Below are 14,612 nucleotides of genomic sequence, written 5' to 3' on the forward strand. Positions count from 1 at the left end.
GGCATTTAAGAAAGGCGGAGCAGCAGCGAGTGGGAGGAGAGGTATAGAGGAAGACATTAGTAGCAATTGAAGCAGGAACAGGAGTGAGTGGATAAGCAAGGGGCCTCATCATCATCAGTAACGGCCAATATTGAGCTATCATTGGAGAAGAACGAGGGAGGGAGAAAAGTTTCTGCATGGCAAAAAGATTACAGTAAATTTCCTATCTATTGGCAGGGAAGGCTTAAACATTCCCCATTAGCTTAAGATGTTAGCGACAACATCCTTAAAATGTGTCAGGGGTTTCCATCACACCAGGGGGGCTTCCCAGCCTCATCACATCGATTTGTTAAAAGTGTCGGTGCAGGATTTAAACAGTTCCTGCTGGCAGAACAGTCTAATGACAAGCTGGGAAGTCATTAATTACTCCAGTCTGGCCCATAAAAGCCAGTGAGTGCGCGAGAAAATGAGTTAGCATCTGAAAAAGGACTTTGCTAACTAAGAGGTGCTGAAATACTGCAGATCAGTCCTGAGGAAATCTGAGTGTTTATTCTGAGGGTGAAGCCTAATTAATTAATTCACAGCTTTTTTAGCCTTTCATCTCGAGTCCAGTTTGTGCTGTAACTTGCATTGATTCTCTGCCCACAGTCACAATGTGATTGAATTTATAATTGAGCAAGTGTTTGCCTGGATGGCAGAGAGAGCGCTTCCTCCTCTATAGAGTCAAGCTGCCATACAGACGATTGTTTTTCTGCTTTCAGAAGGTTAGAGGGAGATGACTGATGGATTACCTAATGAGGCGTAGGACCCCGGGGGAAGAGCGGCCGCAGAGCTGAATGGTGAGGAGGCGGGAACGGTGGACAGGCGTGACTTGGCGTTGGAGGCGGCATTTACATCGATGTCACTACGGGAACGCTGCAGAGAGCCCGGCGTGGTGTGCACCCTGGTGCTCACCAGCTTACCTTCAGCAGCACAGAAAGGAGAAATAAACAGTCACTCGATGAAGTTTAAAATGATTTTAAAATGTTCTATTTTATTTGATTTTATGCGTCCTATGTAATCTATATTTACCTCATGTTATATTCTATGCTGAGATTTCCTTATTTTTATTTTCATCCTTACTCTGCTCTATTTTTACCTACATTTTTATATTCTATTGTGCAGTTTTATGCATTGTCTTTATTTTCATTTTCATCCTTATTATCATTATCAAGTGGGTTTTATTCTGTCTTATTTTATATTCATTTTTATCAGTTTTTATGTCTTTTCTATGTGAAATGCTCACTTGGTGCATGTGATTTCTTTCTTATAAAGCACTTTGAGCTGCAATTCCTGTATGAAAGATGCTATACAAAAAAAGTTTATTATTATTATTGTTATTATAAGTATATCTAATGCATTACTGACATTTTAAATTTGAGTTTTTGTGCCCACTGTACAAAAAGAACTGAGGCAACAGCAAAAGCCAGCTGTAAATTCCTGAGACTAGACTCATTACTTCTGCAGTGCATATACAGAACATACACATGCACAAATCATGTATACAGGCTAAATATTCTAATATATATTACACATATATCTTTTGAATGTCATGTACTTATACTTATTTTGTCATTAGTATTTGAAAGTGTTTTTTGTGGGTTTTCAGGCTCATTAAACTGTTTCTTCTATCGCTCCGACATGTGAAGTCTTATCTCATCTTCACCACTGAGCTGTAGATTAGAGCTGTCGGGGACAGTATGGATACAAGGTCTTGATCAAGGGAGCATTAGCAGTGTGAAAGCCTAACTCTAGCCCCCAGAGCAAGGGTTAAAGAGTGACATAGGAAGTGGCTTACTCCTTGTTATGCTCCCTCCGATGACGCTCTTCACAGACAACGGCCGGCTGAAAATGAAAAAGAGGAACAGCAAGACACTTCTGAGACTTTATGTTTGTACGTCACAATCTAACCAAATCAGCATGTGAAAACATTACTATTGCATCTAAGAATTAACATGCTAATGTAAAATTATGCATGTAAAATACATGGATTTAAATAAAATGAATAGCAAATGGTTCCAGAGTTCTATTCAACACGTTATTTGCTGATTAAGAAATCATTAGCGTCAGACTTCGCTTCCTGTGAGACAGAAAATTGAGAAATGAGCTCACCCCCTAAAAGACAGACAGCCCCCTCCTACACATACTGATGACCACAACAGCTGCAGTCATGATGGATGGAGTATGAGGTCATTAGCCAACACGCCCCATAGGGAATCTATAAACTGGCTAAATGATGCCAATCGATCCAAGAGTGTGTGTGTGAGCATCACCCGTCTGCTGCCCCTCTGATTATAATTACAACTGTGTTCATATTCAACAAGACAGATGCATTAGTGGTTTCCTCCAATCAATTACAGCAAATAGATGTGAAAAAGAGAGAGAAAAAGATGGCGGGTGGGAGAGAGGAGAGCGACGAAGATAGGACAAGGGGAAAATGGATGGGAGGATAGCACAGGAAGGGTGAGAGAAGAGGGAAGGAACCACTGGAAGGACATCGTGGTTCTTACTTCAGACTCTCCTGGGAAGATGAGGAGGAGCGGTCAGACTGGGGTAGGGACACGATGCTATCAGAGCTCTTCAGGTGAGACTGGAGGGCCTTCTGATAGGTGGACTCCAGTGCCTGGAACAGATGCTCCGCCTCCCGGCTGTAGTGGCCATGGAAACCCCAATAGCACCTACAGGTGAGGGCAAGGAAAAACAGATGAGATGAATGTGGATTTCAAACTTAGTTAGTGGTTTTCTCATAAAGACAGAACTCAGCACAGCAAGGAGAAGAAGTCCGTTGGGGTGACACTTACTTTCTTGCGATGGATCTGGCCTCAGAGTCAGCATCGTGTATGCCTTTCTTGATGGTCTCAGTCAGAACAGCCACGTGTCTGGGATAGTAAGGGAACATGGTGAGAAGGACACAAGCAGCTAACCCACAACCCAAGACCACGATGAAGATAAAACCAGGAAGTAAAGGGGGACGACTCCTGGAAGCTTCGACCGCAAAAGCTCAGCTAAAAAAGTCTCCTGCAGTATATATGTCTTCCTTGTCTTTGCCTGCCTCTGTCAGTTTTATTCCTCTCGTGGTCCACAGGGGATGTGGCCACCCACAGGGTTTTTCGCACGCTTTTTAAAGTCTCTGCCGTGGTTGTCATGGATACAGAGACGGAAAGTCGCCTAATCGCTGGGGGTCTTGTTGATGACAGCTCTCTCAGGACTCATCAGATTAATGGGCCTCATCAGCTGTGCATCCAGCCAACAGTTAGCTAACTAAAATGTCATCATGTGAGAGGAGGAGGAGGAGGAAGGAGCATTTCTGCATTACCACCATTTCACACACACACATACGCTACACCACCTTATGCATTTGACACACACACACACTACATGCACACTCCTCAAATGTTTCGGTGGTTTTGGAGGAAACAGCTTCCACTTACCTTTCCAGTGTGTTAGTGTGCCACTCTTGTAACATGAGGTCCAGGAACTCATAACAGCGTCTGGTGAGGAATTACAGCATAATTGTAACACAAAAAAAAAAACTTCGCTGTATGTTACTGTGAAGACTTTAATGGACAACAGGTGATTGAGATAAATGAAAGTCCGCTCAGTTTTGACAGTCTGAACAGTCATCAGGTCGTCTTACCGTCTGACCGCCACTGACTTGGAGGTGCAGTTACTGGTGATGATGGGGATGAGACGCGGGTAGTGTGTGTGCTGGAGGAGAAAGACAAAAACACCCAGTGAAAGTCCAAAAGTCAGCTCTCATTGTTCCATCATACCATTATCTTTTCATCCTCACATCATGATTAGAGGCTGATGGGAGTCAGTTTCACAAGTGATCACGTGATGGAAACGGCTCAACGACAAGAATCAACGGGAGCAGGCGAGACAGGTATCATAATATAATGTCTAATATAATATGTAGCTCTAAAATGAAACAACACAATTTTCTTTAGTTTGACCATAATGCTATTCGTTCTGTTGTCTTTTTTAATTTCCTGTCTGCTCTGGTGGCTGATCAGTGCATGACACAGGAAAGGGATGGAAGCCACTCTTCTCCCTCTGGGCGTGGGACAGGACAGGAGCAAAAACACACTCCTGGGTCACCCACTCATGATGCTGCTTTCAAGGTCAGGAGGTATATATGACAGGGCTGTCACCGATTAATGAGAATATTTGCAGTGGGCAGATGGATGTCCTACCCTGAGGATGAGGCGGATGGCGGCCATTCCAGACGTGGCCATGACTTTGGCACTGTTGGGAACGAGGTTCAGCAGCGTGGGCATGACGCTCTCCGCTCCGTGGTCAAACTTGTTTCCCAGCAATGATGACAAATGTCTGACAGAGGGAAGGACATGGCGTTAGAGAACAAGTGATGTGTTCATGTAGAGAGGACGAAAAGTAGAAAATTATGCTGTAAAGTATAACGATGCAAAGATGCAAAGGGTGATCTTTTCCTCCACGTGTGTGAAATTATTAAGACAGTCGTTGGAAATAACTCTTCAAAATAGTGAAATTTGGAAACAGACAGAAAAAAAGAGGAAATATCTGACTCCCAAAAAACAATAACTATATCTGGGTTGTAATGGTTTAAAGAAAAGGTAAATAAACGTCTAATAAAAACATCTGGTCCGTCTCAGCGGGGGAAAGTCTGTAGTGGATCAAACTGCGGCGACGGGAACCACGTAGCTCCCATCGATTCATCAACCTTCTGCTCTTTCAGCGCGTCTCTGCTCTGTTCCACCTCATCAGGGTTGCATTAAAACTTGGATGACGGATGTTTTTGGGTGAAGAGCACGCGGCTCGTTTCATACCCGAGCAGGGCTCGTGTTCATTAGCTTAAGTACGTGGAAAGAAAACATTTTAGCGGGCTCTTCTCCCGGCGTAACCTAATCAGTTAGTGATTTGAGTTAATGTCACAGCTGTCAATCAGAGCCATTAAGACCATCCTGGCAAAGCGACTGATCCATTAATGAAAATGACAAATGATCAGTTTATCAGGTTTTTCACTTTTCACTGTACTCTGAACTCTCCTGGAACTTAAATTCCTGAAACTTACACCTTTTTCTCACATTTTCAGCCATCGAACACAATGTCATCAGACAATCTGAAAATATTGTCTCATAACTACCCTCTCTAATATGCATTAACCCATGAAAAGTTACCGTCAGTATGCTTGAATGTGCTTAAAACCACAGCTAAATGTTTCTACACTCAACTAGGTGCTAAATCTCTACATTAGCCCAGAAGGAAGCATAAGATAGCAAATATTAAGAGAATTATATTAATATTCAGGAAGATAAAGAACTTCTTCCCTATTTCAGGTGTAGCGCTCATTCACTGCTTGTTATTTTGCTATGATAAGATAAGACTTTATCGATCCCACACTGGGGAAATTCTCTTGTTACAACAGCAGAATAAGAAGGAGAGCTAGAAAACAGAACAAGGAGAAGAAACAGACAACAAAAAGGACAAAATTAATTCTTAGTCTTTACCATTTTTACGACATGCAATTTTTGACTTGTGCATGTTGAGTTAATGGGAATCACAAACTGAGTGCATATGGTGAAAATATTCTACGTTTTGATTCTATGGTTAATCACATTATTATGATTCAGTAGTTCCAACAAAGGCAACCAGATTAAAGACGCTGTAAAATGGAGCCACCGTGTCCCAAAAACATGTTGAACCCTGTGCGGGACAGTACGTCCTCCTCAGCGTAGGATCTTACCCCAGTGTGATGCAGGCCTCGCGGACCACCTGTGAGCGCAGGTCCTTAGCTGATAGCTTTAAAGGAGCCTCCAGGAGGCGCAGCTGCTGGGGGAAACCCTCGTACTCAGCTGCCCCGGCCAGCATGAGAGAGCGGACCTTCTTCAGCTGGACAGGAACAAGAAAGACAAAAGACAAGCATATATGAGTATCTCCTCACTGGACTCATGCACTTCTGCCCTGTGTGTGTGTGTGTGTGTGTGTCTCACCGCCACCACTCGGTGCTCCCAGTCATGCTTGTCATCAGACAGCACTTCTCTGATCTTGGTCAGCTGGTCCTCGAGCTCTCTGTTAGAGTAGATCTGGACACAGAGAGACAGGAGCGATAATGTTATCATGATCATTGCAAAGTGTTTCAAGTCCGTAAACTCTCAAATCTGTCCTCACGCACATGTTAACTTGTTAAATGCCACCTGTGCCTGAGCACGTTTATGAAATTCAATCACTATAAAGTGATTAGTCTAGCTGTCACAGAGTGGAGCCTGAAGTCCTGTTGTTGGAAATCAGCACATGACAATAGAAGATAATAAGTCGAGTCATAAGTGGTTATTAGGAGACTCACAAAAGTAAAGAGAGTCAAACATGAGACTACAGCTGCCAGCGCTGTGTTCCTGCAGAGCTTTAACATAACAGAAATAAAGAATTAATGCTTTGACACAGAGTGAGAAAGTAGGAGGTGATCAGGGAGATGTGACAGTTGTGAAGAGATTTCTATTTTTTTTAATAACAGCTGGAGTCAGACAAGAACATCTGATGCTCTATGCCACCACTGTCTCCTATCTAGGTGCTCTGAAATGGTCCTGATAGACCAGGAGGACCTCTGCAGTGTCTGCAGACCATATGCACCACATTAAAAGAAACAACTGTAGAGAAAAATATTACACAACACATTTTTCCATGTACTCTTCCCTTGCACCTTGCACAAAGATACTTGGCTCAGCTTACCTGGACTGAGGGCACGTCATCAAAGGCTTTGATGAAATCCTCTTCATCGACAGCACCGGCGCCTGCTTCCTTACCTTTAGGAATAAAATGCACAAGGTATCATAACTTTTCAGATTTACCAGCACTTCAACATTTCTAATGAATGATCATGAATGATGTGAGCTGCAGGAATAGCTTAGCATAACTGTTTACATGCAGTGCCGAGACATCAGCAGACAGCAGTAAAGTCACAGCTGTAATCTTGGGACATGTATTGTTCAGTATTAAGGACATTATAGCTGAGCCCCTCCTTCACCTGTGGCCTTCGCTGTTGTGGCTGAGCTGGGTCTTCTCACAGAGCTCACTACAGTCCTCCTGCCACTGGGGGGAGCTTTGGACGATGACGAGGAGGAGGACCGGCCTCCATCCACAGAGTCTTCATCCTCAAAGTTCTTATCTGCAGCAACAGAGGCAGAAAGAAGGAAAAATACATTACTCACTAGTTGATTCATATGTCAAACATAATGTTGGCTCGGCTGTATGACTGTGCGGGAGATATTTCCCGTAAGGATCGATAAATCTTTATCTGCTCATCATTCAGAGACATCAGTCCCCTCAGAGGTTGGTGTTTCCACACAGTGTCCTGCCTGTCATTAAATGCATCATCATTCTCTTCCCAGTAATCTGCCTACTGTAGGCCCCGAGTCATCTCTGCATTGTACGACCTCTGCTGCCTCAATGGAGAGTGCAACGCAGTCAATCTGTCAGGTCGTGTGTATGCATCCATTCAACCTTTATCTATCCATCCATCTGACTTTAATCTGGTTTGGCAGCCGTGGATAGATACGTGGCCCCCTGTCACCTGCCCAACGTGACCATTCACACGAGGGATTAGCCCTGGGCAGATATGACGGTGCTGGGCGGTTGCAGTCAGCTGAGGCACGGCGACAACGCAAACGTTTGCAGCTTAGCTCGCTGTCTATTTTCGAGGTCACGTAGACAAACAAGATTGATTCAAAATCACTTCTCAATCAATTTATCAGAAAGAATGAGTTCCAAGAGTGTACAATAAGCTGTTTAGGAATGAAGCTCACCCCTTTTATCTGCATATGAACACTGCCTCCACCAGTGGAGCCGACTCATGCTAACTGATACAAGTGCACATATAATGATACGAGAGCAATGATCAGGCTCACACACAAAAAACCAGCTCCCGAAATGTCCCTGCTGCGAGGAGCATCACGAGCATGACACTGCATCCATCACGAACACAAACAAAGTGGAGGACGGGGACAAAAGGCAACAGGTTGACTGAGGGAAGAGACGCACAGGCAGAGAAAGCAGAGCAATGACTGAAGGGCGAGGAAGACAAAACATGAGGACACACATGAGAGCAAAGCTGAGCGGGGGGAGAACGGCGAGGGAGAACGGGAGAGATAAAAGGCGTCGTTCTTACGAGAGCAGATTTTCTTGCACACCAGCTTCCTCAGCATGTCTCTGCTGCACCCTCTAACACGCTCTCTTCTTCGTCAGGCATCTCTGTCGACGGGGTGCGTGTGTGTGCTCGGGTGTGTGTGTGCTGCATGTGCCTCTGTTGCATGCTGGGCTCTGACAAAGTGCCAGACTGACCACCCCTTAAGCCTTCCTCTCTGAGCTCAGCAGCCTGTGTGTTGATGTACGTGTGTGTGTGTGTGTGTGTGTGTGTGTGTGTGTGTGTGCCACTCTACCACCGCTGGTGATGCTGTAGAGACTCTCATGGTGAAAGGAGGAAGGGGTCTATTGTTGTGAGATCACCTTTTTTGTGCTTAGCAAGTAAATACAAATCATACAGCACCATTATGAGCATAGTAATACTAGATTTTAAACACAAATAAATACTGTGTGTCATCACTGCACATGTGTCAAAGGGACATAACATGAACAATGAACTTAAGAATATATCTCATCTGGCCAGTACAATGCATATATCTCAATATTCAACATCCAGTGTGAGTAAGACTTTATATTATTGTACAAATATTCACCATTAATCAGGCATATTAGTAGCTCTTCATTAGTCATTATAAATCAGTAATGCCTTATTCTAGGGGTTAGGGTTATTAAAGGTTAGATTATTAAGATTATAATTCATGTACAACAATTTCCTTATTTACTATCAATAAGTAACAATTGGGAGGTTAATGAGGGAAATCTCTTCTTTAACAGCCTGTGACTATGACCATGCAAAATAATGCATTAATAATGAGTAATAATGAGCCAATATGCTAATAATATGCATGCTAATAATGTGAATGTGTGTACCTTAAGATAAAGCATTACCTGGTTCAGTTATGGTTTTCAATACAAAGGTGCACAATTATATCTGCACATCTTGACAGTGTTATGCCAGGTTTTTTTTAAAAGCCATGTGAGCAGCCTCTGCAGACATGCTCCTTGAATTCAATAAGAGTGTCTGAATGACTGAAGCTACAAGGCTTTAAGCCTCTGTGCACTCACACAGGTGTTTTCAATCCCTCAGGGCGACTAGACCTCCAGTCAGGTTGGTGTGAGGTGGAGCTGTGCCGGGAATCAAATGATGTCACCAGACCCTATGCACTATTAATGACGGACGCTCTCCAAAACCCTCCAGGCACAGTGCTGGTCGGGCGTGGTTTCTGCTCCATTTCAATACAGCACACAAATCGGCTCATGCAGATCTGAATCAATGGCTGTGTGCGGCATCAAAAAAAAATCCCACGTGTAATTAAAGTCTCACATTTCCACATCCTGCAGCTGATCCAGACTGAATGTCATTCCTGCCACCTCAATACCAGGTCTACAATAACAGGATCCTAAAATTGAAGAAGTTAAATGGAATTCAGCCATCATTCATTTTAATATTTACACCTTTTTCTACTCTGACATGTGAGAGGCGTATTCTTCTCACCATCTTAATTTATCTTTGTCAGAAATACTTGTTTATATGTTAAATCTGCATACCATAATGGCCACTCTAATTAAGCATCTCCCAGGCTAAAGTTTAATGTGTTCCTTGAAAAAACTCATAAAATCCAAGCTGCTAGTAAAGCCATTCAGTTTGATTATGAGTACAGAGCTGATCCAGCCCATTGGTGCAATCTTGGTGAGAATTTGTTTTTTGCTAGAAAGTGAACAGAACATCATAAACAGAAAAATGCAACGATTAAAGCAAAGAGCGCAAACTAGCTGGGTGAATGCACAGTTTGCTACAGTTTCCACCAATGAGAGAGCTGGGCTGGAACAACCCTTTGTACTTCAAACTACTAAACTGGTCCGCTGGTCCAGCACAAAGTATAATATAAAGTCTGCTGGAACCTGGAGTCTAATGTTGCCCCTTCTAGCAGAAAAGCCCCTATTTTATTTACAGCAAACTATAACAGAGGAAATGATGTAGACCTAAAATATCGACAATTGAGCTCACGCTGCTTGATCGCCACCTCTATGTAAAGGCTTGAGCACCGTAACAGAAAGCACATCACACGGTCACACAAAGAATAGTATTGATTAGAGCTATCAGAGGAGATCTTCTCACCAATGCTGACACAAATGTCTGGGTGATTTAACTGTGTGTCAGGGGGGCAATTAGAGCTGCATGCAACATGCAATGAGCTACACACACACAAACAAACACACACGCACACACACACACACACACGCACACACGCACACACACACAGAGGACTGCAGCCTGAAGCAGGTCATTAGTGCTGTCTGAAGGTGACAGTAGCAGCAGTGATCCCACAGGCCTCCTGACATCACCGCCGCCTTTCTGAAAAGGTCTAATCGCTGATAATTGCTCAACATGCAGGGCTTGTGTGAAGTCAGCGTCTCTTATGAGAAGCTTCGTCGGCAAGTTTTTCCTGAAACTATAACAGCGTACTGAGGCCTTGACTCGTAAAAGTCAGACTGACAACAGATGAGAAGCAGCAGGAGAGAAAGGACAGAGGATGTTTCAGTTCCCCACATCCTCTCAGGGGGAGAAGATCCCATGAACAGCATCAACATTCTGTGATACTGACTTCAAACAATAACTCACAGTCTCACCTCAGTGGGTGAAAGTTCACTGTGCTCATTTTTAGCAACGTTTCACACTCAGTTACACACTTTAAGAAAAGCACAGTAGGAGCAAAGCCCACAGTCAGCCTTTGGGCAGCTGGAATATTTTATTCATGTGTTTAACCTTCATTTACAAAGGAGGTCTCTTGAGATATGTTATCTCTTCATCTTTATCTCTTATATCTCCAGACCTGCACAAAATATACACGGACAAATTGATCACAAACCTCTGAAAAACAGCAAAAGCTCAATCTTGCTGTTCTTGACCTAACTTTTAATACAGAAAATAATCAAATTTGAATATTATACTAAACTGCCATACTGAATCCTAATTAAGGGAAATAAATGCACTACATGACATTGATGCAAACATTATACAGAAATGCAATAATGCCTCACTGATTTATAACATTTCCCACAAGAGCCTACACTGAGAGAACATAAAGGAACAGCTTCCTTGGTAAAAAAAAAAAAAAAAAAGGTAAGTTTCTCTCTCTCCTGTGTGGTAAAACATGTAGTTTAAATTGTCTAAAGCAAAATAAATCACCGGTATAACACCTAAGATTTCAGTTTTATTGACGAATCATACACTAAGAAATCCAACATGGCAGAAATAATAACATCTGTACTATAAAACATTTTAATTCTGATCTCATATATGGATTCATTACTTTGGAGAAAGATCCCAGCCAGAGCACAGGGATACATCAGTGTTATTTAACCTTAGAAACAATAATACACACACGTATATGGTCATGTCTGCTGCAGGGATTAAGGATGTGCTACCTTACATGTCCACTAGGTGTCAGACTACACTGTAACTGCAACACATTACAACACACTGAAGTCGACAAAGTCGCTGAAGCTGCGTTGGCATCAAAAGAGTCTCCAGTAATCTGCCTCTGAACCACACATTTATATAATAGGGAGGATTTCCTCTCCACTCACTTAGAAAGAATAAGGCCTAGAGGCATGAGGGATTTAGAGAAAGTTCTGGAAAGTAAACTTCTTCGAACAGAGGAGACGCTTAATGTTCTGGGAGGGTGACACAGAGGAAGAGGGTCTGTCTCATCCTTATACTGCCTCCACCTCTGCCCCTTTTAACCTCTTCCATCCCCGTCCCCTTATCTCTATCTTTATCCCTCTGATTCTAATCAGCCTCAGTCCTTATCCCTCTGTCCCTTCCCGTTTCTCCCTGGTTCTCCACAGGGCCGAGTCCATCACACAGGCTGTGGTTTAGCCAGCAGCCTCTGGGGTTACATAAGAGACAGATGACTGGTGATCAGCGTTATGTCATGACAAAGATGTCTTGTTTTGCTGACACACCAACGAGGCTGCTGGCGGGGCAGAAAATTAACCTTCCGAGGACAAGTCTTGGTTTTATAAACTCAAATATTTAGCAGTGTCTGAGCGCTCTGCCGTGCGTCGTCTCACGTTTTATTTTCTCTCATACCAGATCCACCACATGAGCTCTGTTCCCTCAGAAACCTTGTCTCCACCTGTTTAATCCAGATGGGATTTAAGTCTGTCACATATCTACCAGGGAAGTGAGCTCTTGCTCTCCTTGATCACCTTGACAACCACGCTGGGGAGGAGCTTGCTCCATCACCACTGACTGTACACTGATGAAGGTCTTTGCATTGTTAGTGTCATTTTCTCTTCACTGAGATGCAGTGGGAAGAACATTTTGCTGACATAAATCAACCTTTATCCTCTGTTCTCTGGCGTTCTGAGAGACGTAATAATGTTGTAATGTGACACTTTTCAGATCTCGGTCAGGAAAGGCTTATTTTTGCTTGCGCTCTTTCTGCATGACAGTAAAAGCAACAGTGAATGAGTTTTACAAGCCTGAATCCAAGAAACTCCATCAATCCAACAACAGTTTTCTGAAGTGTCCATGCATTAATCTCCTTTATCCACTCACAAGGTGGTGAACCTCGCTCCATCCTCGCTGTGAACCACTGAGCCTTTCCAGGATGATTCAGACCCAATCATGATACTCACCTGTTACCAAACAACCTGTTTACCTGTGGAACGATCCAAACATTCCCAGTCTTTTGCGTGTTGCTGCATCAAATTCAGAATGAGCAGATATTTACAAAAATGAATTAAGCTGATAAGGTCAAACATTAAATATATTGACTTTGTACTGTTTTCATTTGTGACTATTATCAATTATTCTGTTTTATTTATATTTTACACGCAGCTTTTCTAGACTTATGGTTGTAATTGTGTTAAACTCTCTTACAGGATCCTCTTGAACTTGCAGTCCTGGACATCCAGGAAAGACATCAGAGGGCAGCCTTTGATTCCTTCGTCTATGTTCGAAAATGCTGACTGATCCCCCGAAGCTCGACCTGTTCTGCCAAGCTCTGCTCTGACGCCTCAAAGCCCCCAATCCTTACTACTATCTGCTCAACTGAAAAAAGAGAGATTTGACAAGGAGGTGGCCGAATGTTGCAGCACCTTTGCAGAATAGCCGATGAGTTTCCTGGATGAGGAGGAACGATCAGTCTGGACCTGATCATCAAAAACTAAACTGAACGTAAGTCACCACACCAGAATAATGCAGCACAAATCCATTTTCACCTGACAAATGGCTAATAATTAATCAGCTATCAAAACTGTGTTAATCAGCTCATTGTTCCAGCACCAAAAAAGAAAAACACAGTTGTTCTGTTGTTTTTAGCAACAAACAACAGTGTGAGAGTACAGTAACACCAGCTTCATGGCTTCTTATCCTGCAGCCTGCATGAACATGCATCGTTTGAGAGTACCAACACCAGCTTCATGGCTTCTTATCCTGCAGCCTGCATGAACATGCATCGTTTCAGACAGAGTGAAAACAGAGGCCGTTCAGTGACGTTTCCACAGCACACAGACAGAACACACACTCATTACTGCAGCGCGGCTTGCTGTGAGGACAATGAGCTGGCTGTCCCGCTCACACTTTACAATCAACTCAAGAAATGAGGAACAGAAGCAGAGGAGTTGATGTTGATTTCCCATCGGCCATGTAAGACCAGCGGGCTCTTCTTCAGAGCGACTAACTGCTGATTTTCTCCCTGACAAAGTTTTCCTGACTCTGTCTAAAATCGAGGTGCAGTGAGCCTTGAGCCAGACGAGAGCATCTGCATCGCTGCCAACATTCAGGATTTTCTTCTCAGCTCGTCCTAAATATTTAAATATTACTGTGTTCTTTATTTTGGGTGTGTGAGTGTCGTGTTTTATAAATGAGAAGAATCGTCGAGGGAACAGAACTATATCTGCCTCAGAAACATGATATATGTTCACTTTAGGACAGGGCGGCATCTCATGGGGTTTATTTTTCACTGCAGTACCACAAATGAGGATGAATGGCACGTTTCACCGAATCACACACACCTGCTGGCAAACACGATGGCCTGAAGGTGTTACGGGTGCTCGGATTCAGCTAAAAAGGCCAAATGTGAGTCAAATGCTACATATCAACAAGAGAAGGAACAACAGCAGAGGATAAAAATGTGTTTTGCAAATGTAAATGATGATTTATCTCATATCTTCCTTAGCTTTAACATTTTTCTGCTTCATACCCACCCTGTTTAATTGCTCTTTGTAATGTGTTTTATGATGACCCTGATGAAGCTGAAACATGTTGGTCTGACAATAAAGTTGTTCTTTACAGCTGAAGTGTTGCTGGAGTTTCGACCAGACACGAGACAGACACCATCAGACACGAGTCTCTCAGTCCTCTCTCCCTACAAAGCATCTCCTCAGCGCTCAGACGGCCAGGTCGCAATCAGATGAGAAACATCCAAAGATGAAAAAAATGCAGAAACACAGGAAGATGAGAG

The 14,612-nt window shown here is 43.2% G+C and overlaps 1 protein-coding gene across 12 annotated transcripts in view; it reads right to left on the reverse strand.

Moving 5' to 3' along the window:
- Positions 1–14,612, reverse strand: part of clasp1a (cytoplasmic linker associated protein 1a) — a 78,867-nt gene that overhangs the window by 25,433 nt on the left and 38,822 nt on the right. For 11 of the 12 annotated variants that reach the window (XM_041950756.1, XM_041950751.1, XM_041950753.1 and 8 more), the window contains exons 9-19: positions 7,022–7,162; positions 6,727–6,800; positions 5,991–6,083; positions 5,744–5,889; positions 4,215–4,350; positions 3,656–3,726; positions 3,450–3,509; positions 2,820–2,897; positions 2,529–2,696; positions 1,817–1,863; positions 771–941 (exon numbers count right to left, since the gene is read on the reverse strand). In XM_041950756.1, coding sequence (XP_041806690.1) covers positions 771–941; positions 1,817–1,863; positions 2,529–2,696; positions 2,820–2,897; positions 3,450–3,509; positions 3,656–3,726; positions 4,215–4,350; positions 5,744–5,889; positions 5,991–6,083; positions 6,727–6,800; positions 7,022–7,162 — 1,185 coding nt within the window. The other variant, XM_041950754.1, reaches the window with a different exon arrangement.

Source organism: Chelmon rostratus, chromosome 13, assembly GCF_017976325.1.
Source record: "Chelmon rostratus isolate fCheRos1 chromosome 13, fCheRos1.pri, whole genome shotgun sequence".
In the NCBI taxonomy this organism is placed as follows: domain Eukaryota; kingdom Metazoa; phylum Chordata; class Actinopteri; order Chaetodontiformes; family Chaetodontidae; genus Chelmon; species Chelmon rostratus.